Here is a 19,212-nt window from a genome sequence, read left to right as displayed (position 1 = left end):
TCGGATTCGAGTCAGCATGCGGGGCACATGCTTTGGTCAAAATATAAAGAAAAAAAAATACAGAAAAAAAATGTGAAAATTTAAGCTGATCGTGGAAAAGCGCCTGTGCATATAAATCGACGCCGGTTGTCAACATGTCGTCGTCGTCGTCGTTGTCTTTGCAACTTTGCAACGTTGCATTCATGGCCATGGGCGGCCAATTGCCAATTGCCGACTGCGATTGCCGACTGGTGACTGCCTCCAGCAGGATTGCATTACCATGGGCAGAGAGGTTGCATCTAACATTTAACATCTAACAGCCAAAGATCTAGCGTCAAGTGCGCTGAGCTCTCTTGCTGAGCTGAAAATAAGCCGTTAAGATGCGTCTTGCTATGGGCCAAGTTGAACCGATAAAATCGTCAGCACATTTTGGCGGTCGTGCCATTGATATTGATTGATGCCGCCTCAACATTAACCCCAAAAACCAAACAACGGAACTACGAGTAGGGTTAGGCTGTTCGGGTAATACTCTAGGATTGGGTTAGGTAGATATATAACTCTCAGATATAGTTATCATATAAGTTTAGTAATGATAATGATATAGCTTTTAGCTGGAAAACCTTTAAGGGGTTAAGGCGAGTTTATGAGAGGAAGCTCTTTGAGTAATCATAAAACTTAGCAGTTTTTTAGCTACAAATTTACTTTAGTTTTAAAAACCAAACAATACACTACCAATACCACTGTACACCCTCGCTAAAGGGTATTTTTATACCCATAGGCCAAAGGCCAGAAGCCGTACGCAGTCGCCATTTCAATCGCACTTAAAATTAAACTTCAACTTCAACTTTAACTTCAACTTCGACATCGACTCCGGCGGGCAATTGAAACGCTTTGGATTTGTGTGTTAATGGAGCCTCGATCCAGGGGCAGCTAGCTTTATGTTGATCAGAGGGGGTGTGGTAAGCTACAGAGGGGATAAACTGCGTGCTCATTACGCTCGATAAATGCGGCCGGCCTCGGAGTGATTCGAACGTGTAACGGTGGCAGCGGCGGCTGGCAGAGGAGAAGAAAGCGTTCCGCCAAAAAAGGGGCACAAAAAAAATGAAAAAAAAAGCGAAGCTTAAAGACAAACAAACTGCCAAATGAATCTCTTTGAGGTCAGCAATTGAATGTGCACCCAAATGGGGCGGAGGAATGGAATTCAATTAAGTTTTCCATCATCTGTGTGGGTGGTGGTGGTAGTGGGAGGTGCTGATAGTTGTACGTGGTGGTGCCATATAGCTATGCCTATTGTTAATTTGTCAAAATGCAAATGCTCTTGCCAGATAAATTGCCAGAGCAATGTCACCCACGGGCCAAAATCAGACTAACTGCACTGCAAGAAAATATTTAACAAATATTTTACAATAATTATTAACAACTTTTTAAAGAGAGTTAAACATTTTGTCATGTTTAAATGGCTTTTAAAATAGTTTTTTTAATTTGAGGTTTTACAAACTGCAATTAAAAAACATTTAAATATTGAGAAAAGATGTTGGTTTTGACACTTTTTAAAATTTAAGCTTAATTTAGTAATTAAAATTAGTTGTTGGCGACGTTTAACTGAGCTGGGACTTTGGCTAACTTGGCTTCAAGTTAATGAATGAAATTCAAAAAGTAGTTCTAAGCTTTTAAGTAACTTTAATCTTTCCTAATTCGATCATAAATTGAATTACAAGAAGGAAGAATGTGTTTTGCAAAAATATTTTAAAGGTTTAAACTATTAACTTTTTAACCTTTACTACTCTTAATTATTAACTTAAAAAATTGAAAAAAATACCTTATTTATTTTATTTTCTACCCTGCTTTGCATATGTTAAAAAGTTAAGCTGCGAAAAAGGGAAAAAAGGGCTTAAAAAAATTTAAAAAAAAGGTTGGAAAGGGGAAAAAATATTTTAAAAAATGTACTTCCCTTAAAATAAATAAATTTACTCAAAATCTCATTACTACTTCTACTTTTCCAGTGTAAAAATCTTTATTTGCGAAATATTTTTAATTTAAAACCACAAAGACAAAGGGCCCTAAAAGACTTTGTAATATTTTTTTACCTCCTGTCAAATGCCAAAAATTTTAGTTTTTAATTTCACAAATTTAAAACAAAAAGAGAAAAACAAATTTAACTACAAAAATTCCACCTCTCAGTGCATAGAAGTAGCGAAATTTGGGAATTGACATCTGTCCAAGTCCACGTCGAACCAAGTCGAAATCCGAAATCGAACGAACGGTGCCTGGCATTAGATTGGCGACGTCCACTATTTAACCGCCCATCAAAGATGAGATGGAGACGGGAGCCGGAGATAGAGTCGGGTGCCGGAGTCCAACTTAAATCCAAGCCAAGACATTTGGGAGTGTCGCCCGCGGGGACTCGCCTCGAATTCCATTGCGTAGGCAACAATAACAACAACAACAACATAAACAACAACAACAACAACAAAGAAAGAAAGAAAAAACAAGAAAGAAGTTTGCATGCCAATCCAGAAGAAAGATCCAAGATCCCAAAGACAGCGACTCGAAATTTGAAAATGTTTACGTAATCCAATGGCGAATTATTTATGGGAATAATTATCATGCGTGTTGCATGATCAAATGGCTTTAAGCGAGTATATATATGAAGACCATATGCAAATATTTTTGGCCCAGGCAATGGGCAAGGAATGCAATGTTCAGGTATTGCCTTTGGAATTATTCCAAGAAATTCAGGGAAAATGTTTATTTTGAAGAAGTTTAAGCTTTATTTAACAGCATTTGGTTAGGGTTAGCGGTTCTAGATGACAAGACATAGGGAAATAAGGTATTTATTTTTTAGATTTAATAAGTTTATAAATAAAGTATTAGTAATTAAAGGTAATAATCAAACTAATAAGAAAGATTTTGGAAACCGATGACTCAAGTAGCTAGGCCTCTTTTACCTTCCTAAATATACATTATTATTCTTACTTAGTTTATGTATAATTTCTTAGTTCTTATATATATATATAATATAAATAAGAAATATACTTAGTTTAGAGAAGTTTATAATTAAGAAGAAAATGCATTTTTCACAATAATTCTTATGTGAAAAACTTTTTAATAGCATTTAAGTTAAGTTTGCGATTTTTTCATAATTTTCCCATAAAACCATTTAAGTTTAAAGATACTAAAATATTTGTTTTATTAGTTTTGAGGTAATGTTATATAAAATCAATATAATTTTATAAGATTTTAAGCATTGAAAGTTCTTAAAAAATCAAATTTAAAATATTCTTTCATCTAAAGCTTGAAAAAGAGGTCTTAAGTTAGTAATTAACTTAATTTACAATATATTCTCCTATTTTAAGGTTTAATATATCACTAAACTTAGCAACTACTTAGCCAATATCTTAAATTTATACAAAACCATGTTAATTATAGGCTTAGAAAAGGTCATAAATCAATATTTAAATTTTCTTTTAGAATTTAGCAAACTTGCCAATGCATTTTTGAAAAAACAATTAAATTTTGAAACAAACTTAAAGTTTCAATAAAAATAATAAAAAATATAAAAAATTTGGCAATAAATTTTTAACAAAAGCCAAATTTTAAATTTCAAAAAAAGCTTTCACTTCCTTACAAGTTAGCAGCCCTACTCTTACCCTTGACACAAACCCACCAAACAGCTGTTAAACAAAACTCTCCAAACTCTCCATAGCCCATTTCGCCGCGTTAACCAATACTTTTGCCGTGACTTTCGGCTGTTCAGCCGAAGTTCGTGGGGAGGATTCGTGAAAAATCACGAGGAATTCATGCCGTCGAGTGTCCTTTAAGGCAAAGGATGCTTTGAATTTTGCGCAGTTTGCGTGCGGTTTTCGGAGCAAAAGGATGCAGCAGTAACCAGCAGCAGCTGAACGAGAAAAGAAATCAACAAAGTTAGCCGTCGAAACACAGCCTCAACAGCGGGTTAAATTTTTCTAGTCTAAGAGTTGTGAGTCTACAATCTCGCCTTCCCTTCCTCTTAAGTACTACCACCTCCCCCCTTACATTCCTTACATCCTTACATCTTTACAATCCTTTAAGTTTCCTCAGAAATCCTACCAAAATTTGGCGCCCGTTTCTCTCTCACAACCATTGTTATTGCCCCTAAAATAATGAACTAAGTTGCAGTTTCTCTCGGTGTATAAGCCCCCTTTCTAGTCCTGTTTTTTTGCTTAATTTTTTGCAGTGTCCACAGTGTTTGAACTTTAAAAAAAAACAAGAAAGAAAAACCTCTAAATAAACTCAACTTAAGTGTGAATATTTAAAACGAAAATAAAAAACATTTTAAAGTGACTCGTGGGAATCGGAAAATTAAGTCAAGAGAAAAGTGCGAAAAGTTTTGGGCTCTGCAAGGACCCTTGGATTACCTTGCGGGGCGAGCGGAATAGAAATTGGAATCGGTATCAGGAGATATATATAACTATAGCCCGGCGGTGAGTTTGGTTCTTGTACATATAAACAGAAATATGTTTACTGTCAAATTAAGAACTTGGCGACGAGACTTTTGTTATTTTTGTTTACTTAACTAGTCGAGGTGTTGTCTTAGGTTTTCGTTTGTTTTGAGGGAATTAAATATTATTGTTACTTAAGTTTTGATGGGTTTTAATGTTTTAGTGTTGAACTATTTGTTTAATTTTTAATTATATATGTTAGTTAAGTTAGTAAGGGTTCCTCTAGGGCGGTTAAGTGGTTGTAACTCATGAATTTTCATTGCAGTTTTAGACTCTTAGTTGGGTTTTGAGGCGCTAAAAGGAAGTTAATCAGTTTTTGTGCTTAACAGAAATAGTTTTAGCACCTTGCTAGGCATTTTCTACATTATAGACTTATAACTTATCTTATAACTTAAGTGAATTTATAAGTGTAAATTATGTAGAAAATAGTTTAAAAATGACCAGAACTAATTCTTGTCATTTCTTAACTATTTCCTACATTTTAACCATAAAATACTTCTTAATTGAGATTCTTAAAAGATATTAAAGAACAAATTTATGAGTTTAAAGAAGTTTATATCTATAAAGCCACTTAACTTGATTTATTTAATATATTATATAGACTTTTATTAGCTTATTTAGTGATAAAAGAAAATGGGTATGCCCTAAGTCAAAAATAAAAGACTTTAAAGTTAAAACCAGCATTAAACTTCCATCGACCTTTGTTTCATTTATCCACCTTTTAGCTTAAAGAAAGTCTCTAACCTCCTTTTCTACCAGTGCATAGCATGTGAATTTCTATATTTATAGATTTCCCTTCCATATCATTACTGGCTGCTCCCCTATTATCAACGCCTTTAGTACGCTTTTCCGCCTTTTGTGTGGCGCCTCTTTTGCTTCCATTTGTTTTTCCACAGCCACAAAGTTTTCCCTTTGCCCTTTGATGTTCCTTACCCACAATAGTTGCGAAAAATGAAGGGTCAAAGGCTGGTTCAGTGATGGTGCTGCTGCTGCTGCTGCGATGATAAGCAACTTGTTACGATAACCATGATGATGAGCGAATTGAAAGCTTTTGTGACCGACCCCCAACCCCACCCGCCTGTGGTTTTTAACCCATTTCTACTCCCCCCCTTTTTATTCCTTGGAATCAACCTTTTTTCTCTGGGATCTCTGGGTCAGGGCTGTGAAATCGAATCATTTTGTAGGCTTTATATTTAATTTGCATGGTCCTGGTCTACCCTCCTACCCCCGCAAACACCGCACCGCAACACCGAAAAAGGGTTCAAAGGGTACGAAGGCACCGGGGTTTACCTTAATTTTTAACTCCCCCAAAAACTTCCTGCTGCATATTCTTTGGTCAGTTGACTAAATTAAATAAAGACAGCCCAGCCCAGCAACAGTTTTTTTTTTCTTGCGGTGTTTTTCTTCTTAGATCTGACGCCGAAAAGTATGCCATGAATTTGGCCAACATTTCTAGGGAATTCAAAGGGCAGCAGCAGCAGCAGAAGGGGTCTTGATTGATGATGAAGTACTCAACGGGTCGCTAACCTTCTTAGTTTTGGAATTTTCCTAGGGAGTGGTGGCAATTTGGTTAGCAATTTCAAGGGTTTTATTAGCTAGTTTTTCAGGCTGCAATAGGTCTAAGTTTGATGGATAGAAAGGGAGGTATAAAGTATGGAGAATGAGTCTTAGAAAGTTTTTAAAGAGAAGGCAACTACGAGTATAATTTGGTTTTTGCATCATTTTGTTAAGTTTTCAAGCAATAATTTATGTATTTTCTATATTTCTATAAAACAGATGTTTAAGTTTAAGTTATTTTAATAGAAAAATCACAGTTAAAAGTCACTCCAACGAGCACTTAACATCCTTAAAGAAACTTTCAAGGTCTCTTAGCTTGTTTTTCTCTAGTTTTATTCCTTCCTTACTTGTTTTCCTTTATTTTCCCTTTTATTTTCCTTTTCTTATTATTTCCCTACTCTACCATTGTTTCAAACATCCTTGCATCTTGGCAACAACACACTTTTCACATTTTCCTTTCCTTTGCTGTATTGCTGTTGCTGTTGCTTCATTAGTTTCATTGGATTTTCCAATGCAATGCGATGCAGCGGCAGCAACAACAACAACTTAAATTGTTGCATCTGCCGATTTCGTTATTTCAAATTTCATTTCCATTCAGGATGCATCGAAGCGACGTGGAAATAAATCAAAAGGAAACCGAAGAAGAAACAAATCGAAAGAGGCTGCAGTCAAAAAGAAGATATTGCAGTTGCAACAACTTCGATTAAAGCTGCAACACACAGCCCATTAAGTGCTGGAAAAAAAGGGGGAAAAAAGAAAAGGATTCGTCGTCTCTTCCTACACAACTACCATCACTTTTTTTCGTGCAGTGCATATATATTTTTAAGCCAACAAAGACCACGACGAGGACGCCGCCGGCAGTGAGCAGCGGTTGAAGCGTCGCTGCTGCCGCAGAAAATGGCCGCAGCGACAACAGCAGCAGCAACAGCAGCAGCAATAACAATAGCAGCAACATCGGCAACAGCAATAGCAACATGAATGAAACCTGCAGCCACGTTGCACGGCAACGCCGATGATGATAACGATGATAATGACAATGATGATGATGACGATGACGACGATGCTGTTGATGCAGACGAAGATGACGACGTTGCCGAGTTGCAGTTTCAAGAGCCAAAACACAATGCCAAGTGCCAACAACAAGCTGAGCGAAGGGGGAAATTAAGTGCCAAAGGCAACCGCAGCAACAGCAACTGCAGCAACAGCAACTGCAACAGCGAAAAGATTTTTCACTAGCAAAGCAGAATCAAAACTGAATTTACATAACAAAACAGGAGCAGCCAAACTAGAAGTGGAAAAATCGTAGAAGATTCTTCATTTTCATCTTCTCAGAATATAAGAAGAAAGAGACAGAGGCAGCTGCCAACATACCCGGCAGCAACATGTCGTCTTCAGTGGGCGTTAGGCGACGTGGCGCCATCTGGATGTTGCTACTGTTAACCACCACTTTGACTAGTGGTGGCTGGGCGGCGCCCACAGTGGCGGGGCAAAAGGAACCGCAGCAACAGCAACACCACCACTACCACCATCTGGAAATCGGAGTGCAGGGCAATACGCCCACGCTTGTGGAGGCGAGCACCACCAGAGGCGGGAAACATGCTCCACTGGCTATGACTAAGGCAGCAGCAATGCCTAGCACTAGCACCACCACAGAGATGCCAAGAGCCACTGATCAGGTGCAGGTGGACAAAGAAGTGCCAACCACTAAAACGGAAACATCTGCAATAAGCACCACTGAAGGAAGTAGCACTGAAAGGAGCAGCACTCAAAGAAGCAGCACTGAAAGTAGAAGCACCACTGCAAGTATTCCTACCAAGAGTAGCCCCACTGAAAGTAGAAGCACCACTGAAAGTAGAAGCACAACTGAAGGTAGCAGCACCACTGAAAGTAGCAGCACCACTGAAAGAAGCATCACCACTGAAAGTAGCAGCACTCAACGACGTACCACTAAAGGTAGCTTTACCAAAAGTAGCACCATAGAACGAAGCACCACTGAAGGAAGCACCACTGAAGGAAGCAGCACCACTGCTAGTATCAGCACCACTGAAAAACCAAAAGCAACCAACGAAACACAAAGAACCAGCACCACTGAAAGGCCATCCCCAGTAAACGAGGAGACAACGGCACTCTTAGAAAACAAAGAAGACTTGCAAGTGATGCAGCTCTTGGACTTGGAGCATACTATTGCACCACCATTGGACAGCGGACACGATGGCCTTAAGCTGACCAAAAAGAAGCAGCTGCAGCAGCAGCATTTCCCCACAACCACAGTGGCCACGACCACCATTGAAACGGAAATGGAAAGGATACCCACAACGAGCAGCACCACCACAACCACCACCACTACTACTACCGCTAGTACCACCACCAAAGCATCATCACCAGTGGTCACACCCCTGCTGCCCGTACACAATGGCTATCTGGGACCTATCTTTATGGGCGAGAAAACCTTCAGTGTGGTGCATCCTCTAAAGAAACCACAGCCAGTTAACCACCAGCATGTGGCTTCGGTTGAGAGCCAGTTAAAGAACGGCCGCTTGGTGGAGATATTGGCGCCCACAGCACTGCTCGAGCAGATTTCCGAGACCAGCACCACTCATGCCCCACCCTTAGGAGCTGCCTCAGTGCTCTCCACCACCGTTTTCCAGGTACCCGAACTGCAGACCAGCACCACCCGTCTGCCCACTAATAACAATCTCGTTGTTGGTGGTGCAGAACTTCTTCTCCCGCCACCTCGCACTGAGTCCAAGATCTCGGACATACAAATCGAAGTCTATGACTCGACGGTGGATTCCATTGTGGCTTCAACGAATTTCCGCGACAGCGAAGGTTTCTATGCACCACCACAGAGTCCCGTGGAACTTGGCACCACCAAGCCGCCGCACGAGATGTCAATGCCGCAGGAGCGGTTCACCCAGTACGTGATCGATCGAGCGGATGTGTCTACCCAACCAGCATCGGGTGGTGCTAGTGGTGCAGCATTGGGCAAGCCAGAACCAGCGGCCATCGAGATCCACATCAATGTCTCAGAGGCCTTTGGCAGCGAAAGTGAGGATCTGGAGTTCTCCTATCGCCAGCCTTCCTTGGTGGCTGAGAAACCAGGAAAACCAGGCGATGAAATCCTAGTCGTGGAGATCATTGACAGTGGTGCGGACAATAGCAGCTCGGAATCGGGTGGTTCATCCTCTTCAGCGAGTGGTGAACACATTAATCCGATCTTCACTTTCCGCAATTCCGATGCAGCTGCTGCACCACCTCCACCCGTTCGACCACCCCAGTCCGTTCAAGATGCCGATGAGCTCTTCATGGCCGACCTGAAGGACGGTGGTGGTTCAGTGCCACGTCCGCCACCTCCACCGCCGCCACCACCACCACGAAAACCTATCATCGATCGTGATTCGGATACAATCTTCTATATTTCCAACACGGAAGTCAAGGTGGGTGAATCGCTGCCCACCCAGGGTCCAGTGGGTGAACAGCAGCGCAAGTTCCAGCTGGAGAATCAATTCTTCCCGGCCAGCTATGTGATGGATTCCCAGCAACAGAAACAGCAATCCCAGCAACCCGATGAGGATATCATTCTATCACCACTGCACCACAGTACCGATTCTCTGAAGATCTTCCGCAGCTCTTCGTCGAACAGTGGCGATGGTGCCCCACCGTTGGACGTCACCTATGTGGGTGAGTCCGTTATCGAGGTGGAGCAACAGCCGCAAAGCTGGAGCAGCACTGCCCAACCGCCACAGCAGCAGGATATCATCATTCAGCCAGCAGTACTGCCCGATTTGGCCATTGGAGTGCCAGTGATCGGGGAACTACCGCCACAGATCGAGCTCAAGGAGATCGACTATATGCCCGGTGAACTGGGAATGGGTCAGAATGGTATCGGCATCTACGAGAATGACATCCAGAGCAACAGCATTGATAGTGAACCGGATGTAATCGAGAGTTCCATTCAGTATGGTGGTGATCTAATTGATGATGGCGCTGGCGGTGGTTTTGATGGCGTCGAAGGTTCTTATCCCTTTGAGAGTCCCGCCCACCGCCAGCTGCAGGTGGGTGTAGGTCATGGCTTGAGCCATCAGCCTTATCATCAGTCTGCCAACCACTTGCATCGCGAACAACTTCCCGTGGCGGAGATGGTTAATGCCACGCTTCTTCAGCGTTATGATAGTGGATCTGGTTCGGGATCGGGATCGGGATCGGGATCGGGTTCGGGTTCTGCCTCGGCAATGGCTCCTTTGCTGGCCAGTGGCAGTGGCAGGTCTGCTAATGCCACTGCTCTATCGGATGATCCTTTGGCTGATTATGATGGTGAGTTAAAGTTTTGGCATTTGGCTGGGAAACTCTTTTTTTTTAACAAACTTTTCATTTTAGGTTTCTTCAATCTTTTTGCTGTCTCAATGGGTCTCATAATTGTTATCCTGCCTTCAGCTCTACTAGTTTCTATGTACTGCGCTATCAAGTAAGTAATACTATATAGACTATACTAGACTACTTTTAGTAGAAAAGAAATCCAGAAGATAGGATGACTAGGGAAACTTAAAATCTTAAGAAACCGCAGAGAAACTTCACTGATATGTTAGAAAAATAGTCACAAAAGGCCATAATATGGTCTGGTTACACCAAAAAACATAAATCTTAAAGAAATTCTGGCCGTAAAGACCTTTTCCTCAAGTAAATAAAACAAACTTGCACCCCAAAAATAAGCCCTCTGATAACAATCGAACCATCTTAAAAGGGAAAAAAAAGTAACCATCGCTGGCTTAACCTCAACCACAAACTTCCCACCCCCTCACCGAGATAAACTGTCATTCCTAGGGCCAACTGTACCCAGACAGTATGGTCTCTTATTCTAGACTCCTTAGCCATTTGGTCGAGCTAATTGGTTACGCCTCGTGTGGCGCTTAATCAGCTTAGACGCCAATGTTCCACACAAATCAAAAATAATTGCAAGAAATTGCGAGGAAGCAGCGACGTTGGGGGGATGAGCTGAGGGGGGGGCGGGGGCTAAGACCACCTTAAAAGAAGAAAGACAACAGATGTGAATGTGGTGGATGCTGGTTGCTGGATATGGAGTCCTCCCTGAGTGGCAGGCAACCCTAATCTGATCCCGTCTAAAACCTTCATTTCAAGGATTCGCCTGGTTGAAATTTGTTGCCTACTTTTGAGCGCCGACCCACGCATGGCATAAGAATGCACTCAATCTAAAGCAATTTGCTCGAGGCAACCACCCCACCTGACCCCCGGAAATCCACCATCTCATCATCAGAGCTACCATCCCACACTCTTACTCTACCTCGCCCCCCCTGCGGCGGCACTCGCTGCAGGCAAGGCGTGGCAAATCGCATTTATCAGCTTCATTCGTGGCGTTTTATTTCTCATTCGCATTGCCAGCGACAGACAAGCAGAAATAGCAACAAAACATTGACAAATCTGTGACGGAGTGGTGGTGCTGGTGTGGGGGGGAGGTGTTTGGTTGGGTGCCTCTGGTGGCTGAGTGGAAATTTGAGAGCAATGCCAGGGACGCGCACATCCTTTATCGCCCGCAGTCTGGCCCATACATAAATCTTGGGCACGCCACGAATTGGGTTGAAAGCTGCTTGGGGAAGCTGCTGTTTCTCTAGATGCGGATTTATATATATATATATATATAAATATACACAATGAGAAAAAAGGATAAATAAAGGATTAATTAAGAACATATTCCAAGCTACTAATTCAGGCTGAGAACTTAATAATTATTAAGTAAAAGTTAAAATTTCTGCTAAAAACATTTCTAATTAACAACCTCAAAGACCCACCTACTATTTCTCCCAGTGTACACATATATTTGCTGGGCACTAAATGCCAAACAAAATGAAAACGGGAGAAGGAAGGTTTGGGAAGGGGCAGCTGGGAGTGTCAGGTTGATGGGGAGCTCCGAGAAAAACTGAGGGCGCCACAAATCAACGCTGCGGAATCGAGAATCGTCGAGGCCGGAAACGGAAGTCGCCGCACACGCACACAACAGCAAAACAGACACACTCACACGTAGCTCTGTCTCGCTCTCATCCACATTCCCAGATGATGTAGATGCCAGAAGCTAACAAGGCAGCTGTTCTTGAGGAAGGTGATCCCTGCTTTCCAGAGCTTCTTTTTTTGTCTCCCCCACACGATTTTCCCGCTTTTCGGCTGCCGCAGGAAAAACGCATAAACCGGCAAATGGCAACCGCAAACGTTGCCAGTTTGTTGCTCACCCTCGGAATGTTGTTCCCCCAAACCCGTCAAACAGAAAGAAACCAAAAAAAAAAAAGTAAGGTGCCGTGAAAAGCCAGCGTCAAAATAAAAAGGAAACACACAATTTATTTGCCTTATTCCCATCTGCCAGGCAGGACATTGGGTGGGTATATATATCTGTATATATATATATATGTGTTGTCTGGAAGGAAATTGCACAATAAACTCTTGAGACGAGAAATTAGTTGTGCGTGTGGCTCGTTTCGGCGGCTTTCCAACTTGAAATTTGTTGAGTGCCAATAGCATTACGAGTCCTAGAGTCCTGGGCCACAGGACAATGGTTTTGCTCTTGGGACAGCTCTAAGATACTCCACTGGCAGTCGCTCATGGAACTTTCTAATATTTATGGCACTTTACAAAACGAATTTTTCGTAGCATCAAGGCATTAACAGAAGATAATATCTCTGACCTTAAAAAGTTTGCAGATTATATGGGGGTATATATACCCATTTGTTTTAAAATTTCAAATTTGATTAATTTGTAGATTTTCGTAATCAGATTTAAAGGCTCGAAGGCCTAGGCAGCGCAATCCCTTGGTGTGCTTGGCACTTATTATTAAGTCAAAGTATGGGCCTGGGCTAGGTGATTGCAGGCAGCCGCAAAGTAGGCAACAAAATGTTAATTTCAAGTCGCGGCATCATTAGAAATGCATTGGATTTTGAAACTCTCTGGCCGAATAAGAAGAAGAAGACGAGGGGCGCCCAAAAGCTGCGGCAAGCCATCGACTGCTTAACAACTTTGGCCGCCTTTGGCCCAAAAAGACACCAACTCTCACACTAACCCTCTGTGTCTCACTCTCTCTCTCTCTTTTTATCTTTTCTTTACGTTTTTCACAGGTATGTGTTGAGCAAAAATGGAGGACCAGGCTCGGGTGGCGCCCAAGGCGATGACAGCGAACAGGGCCAGGACTCCAAGCACGAGGTGAGTTCATAGCAAAATATTCAGCTTTTCTACCACCTTAACATCTCCTGAATAACACGCCTCTCCCCTACATCCCCTCCCACAACCATCGACAAAAACCCTACCCCCCCTTTTTCTTCGCCTGATGGAAATTGAAATTTAAACGCAAGTGCCATCACAGCGAGAGAGTGTCTTCAGAAAACCTTCTACCCTTCTTCTACCCATCATCCTCCACCATGGATGCACTCGTCTGCTGTACTTGCTGCTTCTCGAGCTCTCGAGAAAATTAAACAATGGCTGAAATTTCCGCGGGAAATTTTATTGCGTTTCCACTGAAATGGAGGCGAAAATTAAAGATGATACTGCGGTTGCCAGTTAAGTTGAGGAGGGTTAATAAAATCAGGTGGCTTTAAATGGGTTAAGTTAACCAGTTTGGTGATATTATATTTTGGGATTATGATTTGTGATTTGAGAAAGCAAACTAATTTGTAATCAATTTGTGATAGGATTAACCTTAATTTATAACTTTTAAGTTTCTTCTTAAAAACAAAGCTAAACTTATTTATAAATTAAAATGGAAAACTATTATATTAAGCTAAAGAAGAAAACAAAGAACTGCCATCTCAAATAAGACCTAAAAAGCTGCTGCCGGAGAGAAGGTTAGGGTTCAAGTTTAAATCAAGCTCGGCGGGGGTTGTCTTGGACTTAGAAATGAATTCCCTTTGGCTGGTAATGAAATTTTCTAGCTTTTTGATGGTGTGTGTGTGCGAGCGTAGAGTGTGCGAAAGAGGCGGAAAGTGTGTGTGTGCGTGAATTGCATTCCAGTTAAGTACAGAGTCCGCTCTTTCTCCCTCTTGCAGTCAGAATCGTCGTCATTCTCATCATTTGGCTCGGCATTTGCATCCGCCAGCGCCACCATTTCCACATCCCCACTACCACGACCACACCTAGAGCTGCCTAACCGCCCACCTCCTACTAGTATCGCGCCCCCAAGCGTCAGCAGTCAAGGCCATTTACTAACGCCTGGTCTAGAGTGCCTCGAGTTTCGATTCGAAGGGGGTGGTGGCTGTAAGGTGGTGGCAGGTCAGATGGGTCAGGTGGGGAATGGTAATGGGAATGGGAGTGGTGGCACTACTACCATCATCATTGGTGGCGGCTCAAGTGGCGGCTTTGCTCCCTGTGGCTCTGTCACCAAGATGACGCTCAAAGATAATCATCTGATTGTTGTCACCGAGGAGCGGCACGTAAGTTCGTTAGTCATCCGATCAGATCCGTATCCATTGTTGTCCTCCTCCACCACCGTTTTCTTGTCTTCTCTCCTCACCGTTTCTGTCATTTCTGGAATCATTCCAGAATTCTTGATGTCTCCTCTTCTCTTACTGTGTGTCTCGTCTCTCTCTCTCTCTGTTAAAACTCTTCAGCGGATGATGTGCCCGTGCCCGTTTCCGTGCCTGCTCCTAGATGTTGTGGTAGTAGTTAGTTTGCTGTCTGTTTTATGGTGCCTGCCTATGTCTATCCAATCATCTTTGACTTGGCTTTATATCCTCAAAACCTCGATTGCATCCAACAAGTACTTTTTGGTTACTTCACTTTCATACACCTAGAGGAGAGAGTCTTCTTGCTAAGATAAATCTTATTTCCTGGCACCTTTGGTTTAAAATTCGATTAAGTTTGTTGGTTTAAGAATGGCTGTAGATGTCCTTGGTCTAGTCTAATGGCTAACTAAGAACAGCTGTTAGCCATAAACTATCTTTGACATTTAGTTTATGATTTATTTAGTGTTTTTTCCTTTTAATTATCACATTTTTCCATTAGTTTTATGAGCTGTTTGGTTTTAATTTATGATCTGTCAGTGCTTGAGTTATTAACTTAGTCATTGTTTTTACTAATTTATCTGCTTTGTTAGTTTTGATTTGAGTTTGCCCGGACTTCAGCACTTCTCCTTTTATGTTTAAGTGAGTACTTTATTTACCGCACACTCTTGACACCTTGCCACCTAGCCACAACCTCTGACACTTTGGGGAAACACTTTCCCATTTGTTCATTTGTCCCGGCCTTGAATGTCCTTGGGTGGTAGATATGGTCCTGGCACATCAATGGCCACCTGCGGGCCATGAGACAGCGAACGAGGGCCAGATTTGAGTCCGAACAAGAACAGCACAGCCCGATGTCGTCTATTTGTCAACTTAAAAGCAAGCGACTGCCTGCGTGTGTGTTAGAGTGTGTGCCTGTGTGTGTGGTGTATCCTTGGGGCGTATGTGTGTGCCACAAGCGTATGCAAATGCAATTTTCGACACTTTCCGCATGGCAGCCAACCGATTTGTCCGCTCTGTCGCCCCACTCTGCTGATGCTGCTGCTGCTGCTGCTGCTCCGTTTCCAACCTCTTTTCTTCACTCCTCCACTTTCTCCTCGATCTTTCCCCTCTTCACCTTTTCACCATCTTCAATCTCGTGTATCCTTGATGTCGTAGCTGGTTGTTATTGTTGTTGTTGTTGTTCTTGCTGTGCGCGTGTATTGATGTGTGAGCAACTTGCACCTTTCTAACTAATATGCTTTGTATAGGGCTCTGCCTGCCTGCCTCTGCCCAACCCCATCGCTTTTTTGAATGAAAATTGCTCTACTTTTTCGCAGGATATCTCACGAAATGCCCGAGAGACGAAAATGCATACGGACAAGGATGGCGTCTTTGTGGTGGAGGTGGCCCGTGGCTGCGATTCTAAGCAACTGACTGGTGATATGTCCGGCGTAACCTTGGACTCCACCGAACTGCCCTTTGATAACAACAAAATGACCACCGCCAATGGGGGACATTTGATGGATAAAACTCTGCCACCCAGTCATGAGCAAGTACAGATTCATACCCCTCCCCAGGACTTTGCCACTGGCCATCCGGCTCCACTGCATCTCATCGAGGAGGCCGAGGAACATGTCGCTGAGGATTTGGTTCAGCATGTTGTCGAAGCTCACTCTAATCTGGCTCGCACTGGCCTCTCCCAATCGGATCTCAGTTCGACTTCGTCCAATGACTCTAATAAAAGGTACTCCTATGGCAACCAGGAACTCTATGTCATCGAACAGCCGGGCTATGCCACAAGTTCACCCACAGCTAAGCCCATCTTGATAAGCCCAAATCAAAATCCAGGACAGGAACTGGAACAGAAGTCGGCTCAACCTGAGCAAACTGAGAACGATTCTAGTCAAGAATCCAAGAAATCAATTGAGGATGTTGGTAAGTCAGCAAAGGATGCACCAATCCCGGAAAAAGAACCAGAAGTTCTTCCGGAAAAGGTGACTGAGATTACTCCCCAAAGGGAAGAGGAAACTCAACCTAAAGAGCAGATAGAATCTACACCAGAAAACAAGTCTGTTGTCCCGGAAAATGTGACAGAGGTTCCACCTAAAGAAGAAGGGGAGGTAGTTCCCTCTGATGAGGAAGTTCTTCCACCAAAAGAGGAAGTTCTTCCACCAAAAGAAGAAGTTCTTCCACAAAAAGAAGAAGTTCTTCCACCAAAAGAGGAAGTGCCTCCACCAAAAGAAGAACTTCTTCCCCCAAACGAGGAAGTCCCTCCACCAACAGTTGAAGTCTCTCCACCGCAAGAAGAGCAAGTCCAGCTTGTCTCACAGCCCGAAAAGGAGTCCGAGGACAAACCAGACGAAGTCCAAGCCGAATCAAAACCAGATCCCAGTGAGATCTCAGCCGAAACCGAAAAGGAAACCGAACTACCCATTGAATCTCAACCAGAAGATCTACCAGAAATCGAAAACAACCCCGATGCCGAGAGTAACTATGACAGCCTGATGAGCCTACCAGCGCCACCATCCACGGAGGAGATCAAGGAGCTGGGCGACTACACTCTCATCGAATCCAATCAACTGGATAGCCTGCCACCGCCACCGCCACCACCACCGCTCCTCGAGCCACAAAGTACACCGCCAGCTAGCGTTAGGCCAGAGGATCAGAGATCACCAACCACCATTAATGGTATGGGCAAGGTCACGGTGTTGACCACCAGCACTGGTGCCGCAGCAGCAGCAGCAGCAGCAGCAGAGGAGCCACCATCCACCCTGACACCACCCGCCTCGCCACCAGCCACCCCACCGCCATCGCAGACGCAGTATGCCAACAGCAATGGGTTAACCAATGGCCTACATGCCCTGGCCGTTGTCGATGTGAATGGCAGTTAAGAAAGGCCAGGTGCCAGGTGTCAGGTAAGAAGATATGACTTTTTTTTCATCTCGGAAACGAATCTCATAGAGATCAGCTTGGGTTAGAAAGCGAGTTTAGAACCGAGGTTAGCTAGCTATTAAGGTTTAACTAGGAAGTACTGACAAAAAATTTCACCCTAACAAATATAGAAAACTGTGGCAAAAGGAAAAAATGTTTCCAAACGAAAGGAAAAACTAAAAGAAGAAAAACTTAAATTTAAATATACACTAAAATAGAGAGAAACTTTTTCCACTTACTGTTTGTTGATTTTCGAATATAACGAATAAAAAATAACAATTAAATGCGATTAATATAAATATAAATATAAATCATAATTAATTGTTTGTCTATTTGCGGCTGGCAGCCCCACTTCCCCACTTCTTCACTTCCCCACCAACAACAAACCAGCCATTGTGTGTCCACCCATAACAACCTCTCTCTCTCTATCTCTATCTCTATCTCTATCTCTCTATCTACTTTTGAGGGGGGAGGTGGTGCAGCTAACGAGTATTTCAATGTCTATAAACTACAATAAACCAAAAACAAAAAAAAAAGAAAGAAAAACAAACACGATAGAATCTGCATACGAACTATATATATATATATACTCGTACCCGTATATGTATGAAAAATAAATGAAAAGCGATACACAGAGGCGAGAAAAAATAAGAGTAACTAACTACTACCGATATGTAAAACGATGCATAATTAATTAGGCTAATTATTTACACAGACAACAAGGCCAAAAAGGAAACAAAACGATAAACCAACAACCGCATTATAAAGGCCATAAATTGGTAGTGAAAAATTTATTTGAATGGAAAATTTTGGCATTGAGTTTCGAGTAGGACATACATAGGTCCAAATGAGACAGCTAAGTGTGTCCTGTGTCCGGATACGTCGTCTATATAGTTTTAATTAGCAAAAAAATTAAACAGATTAAAGAGAAGATTACAATGAGATCCGGCAGAAAGTCCGAGTTGGTTTCAAAAGCATCAATTTGCCTTTTTTCAAGAAGAGAGAGAAAAGGAGTTTCTGATTTTTCAAATTTCACAAAAAGGCAAAAAGATAGCTAGTTAACCGGACATAGAGCACACTTAAATATCGTTAATATATCGATATTCAAATTTTCGATAATTACACAATTCAACACTTGACAAAATCAAATGTGCCGAACTTTTGTAGCAACAGCAGCAAGCCAACCAAAAAAAACAAACACACAATTTACAAAGACAAACGAACAATTTATACAATGATTACAGCAGATAATATATATATATATATACATATATATATATATAACCTTTTAAACCGATAAATTAGTCATAGTCCTAGTTGGTATCTCATATACTTATATGTATATTTTTTTCGTATGTGTGAGAACTTCAACTCTACCAAAAGCAAATGAGAACTAAATGGCTAACGTTAGGAACTAAGAACTAACTTTGTCAGAACTAGATGAATGCAGATCGTGAACATTTCCGATATATATACATATATATATATGCTGCTCCACATCATATACAACCCAATATTATATAGCATTGATAAAGAATAAATATAGAAACGAAAACTCTTAAAAAACAAAACAAATTCTTTAGAAAATAAGCCAAGACGGATTGAAAAATAAATAAAGTCCGTGCACTGCAAGTGGCGCGTTAGCTGATAAGTAGTAGGAATTATCTATAGCCCCGGTTATATATATATATATATATATGCTATATAGTGAAAAACATAAATCGGGTTCGTTTATAGGTGGAACTTAAGCCCTGGCTAACGATTTAACCACTTCTGTTGTTTAAGTTTGT

The 19,212-nt window shown here is 42.0% G+C and overlaps 1 protein-coding gene across 4 annotated transcripts; it reads left to right on the top strand.

Moving 5' to 3' along the window:
• The first annotated feature begins 3,745 nt into the window (after positions 1-3,745).
• Positions 3,746-17,968, top strand: LOC108110076. 4 transcript variants are annotated; one of them, XM_017218964.2, is made up of 7 exons: positions 3,746-3,958; positions 4,196-4,442; positions 6,616-10,331; positions 10,395-10,482; positions 13,133-13,217; positions 14,057-14,440; positions 15,829-17,968. In XM_017218964.2, exons 3-7 carry the CDS (start codon positions 7,400-7,402, stop codon positions 17,380-17,382), a joined length of 5,043 nt encoding a protein of 1,680 aa, XP_017074453.1. In that variant the 5' UTR covers positions 3,746-3,958; positions 4,196-4,442; positions 6,616-7,399; the 3' UTR covers positions 17,383-17,968. The 4 variants fall into 4 exon arrangements, with proteins under 4 accessions (XP_017074453.1, XP_017074452.1, XP_017074451.1 ...); XM_017218962.2 differs by lacking the exon at positions 14,057-14,440 and having other exon boundaries at positions 3,748-3,902; XM_017218961.2 differs by lacking the exon at positions 14,057-14,440 and having other exon boundaries at positions 3,748-3,958.
• The last annotated feature ends 1,244 nt before the right edge of the window (positions 17,969-19,212 follow it).

Source organism: Drosophila eugracilis, unplaced genomic scaffold (assembly GCF_018153835.1).
Source record: "Drosophila eugracilis isolate 14026-0451.02 unplaced genomic scaffold, ASM1815383v1 contig_1858, whole genome shotgun sequence".
In the NCBI taxonomy this organism is placed as follows: domain Eukaryota; kingdom Metazoa; phylum Arthropoda; class Insecta; order Diptera; family Drosophilidae; genus Drosophila; species Drosophila eugracilis.
The sequence above is the reverse complement of the archived record's forward strand: the minus strand, read 5'-3'. Positions and strand labels throughout refer to the sequence as shown.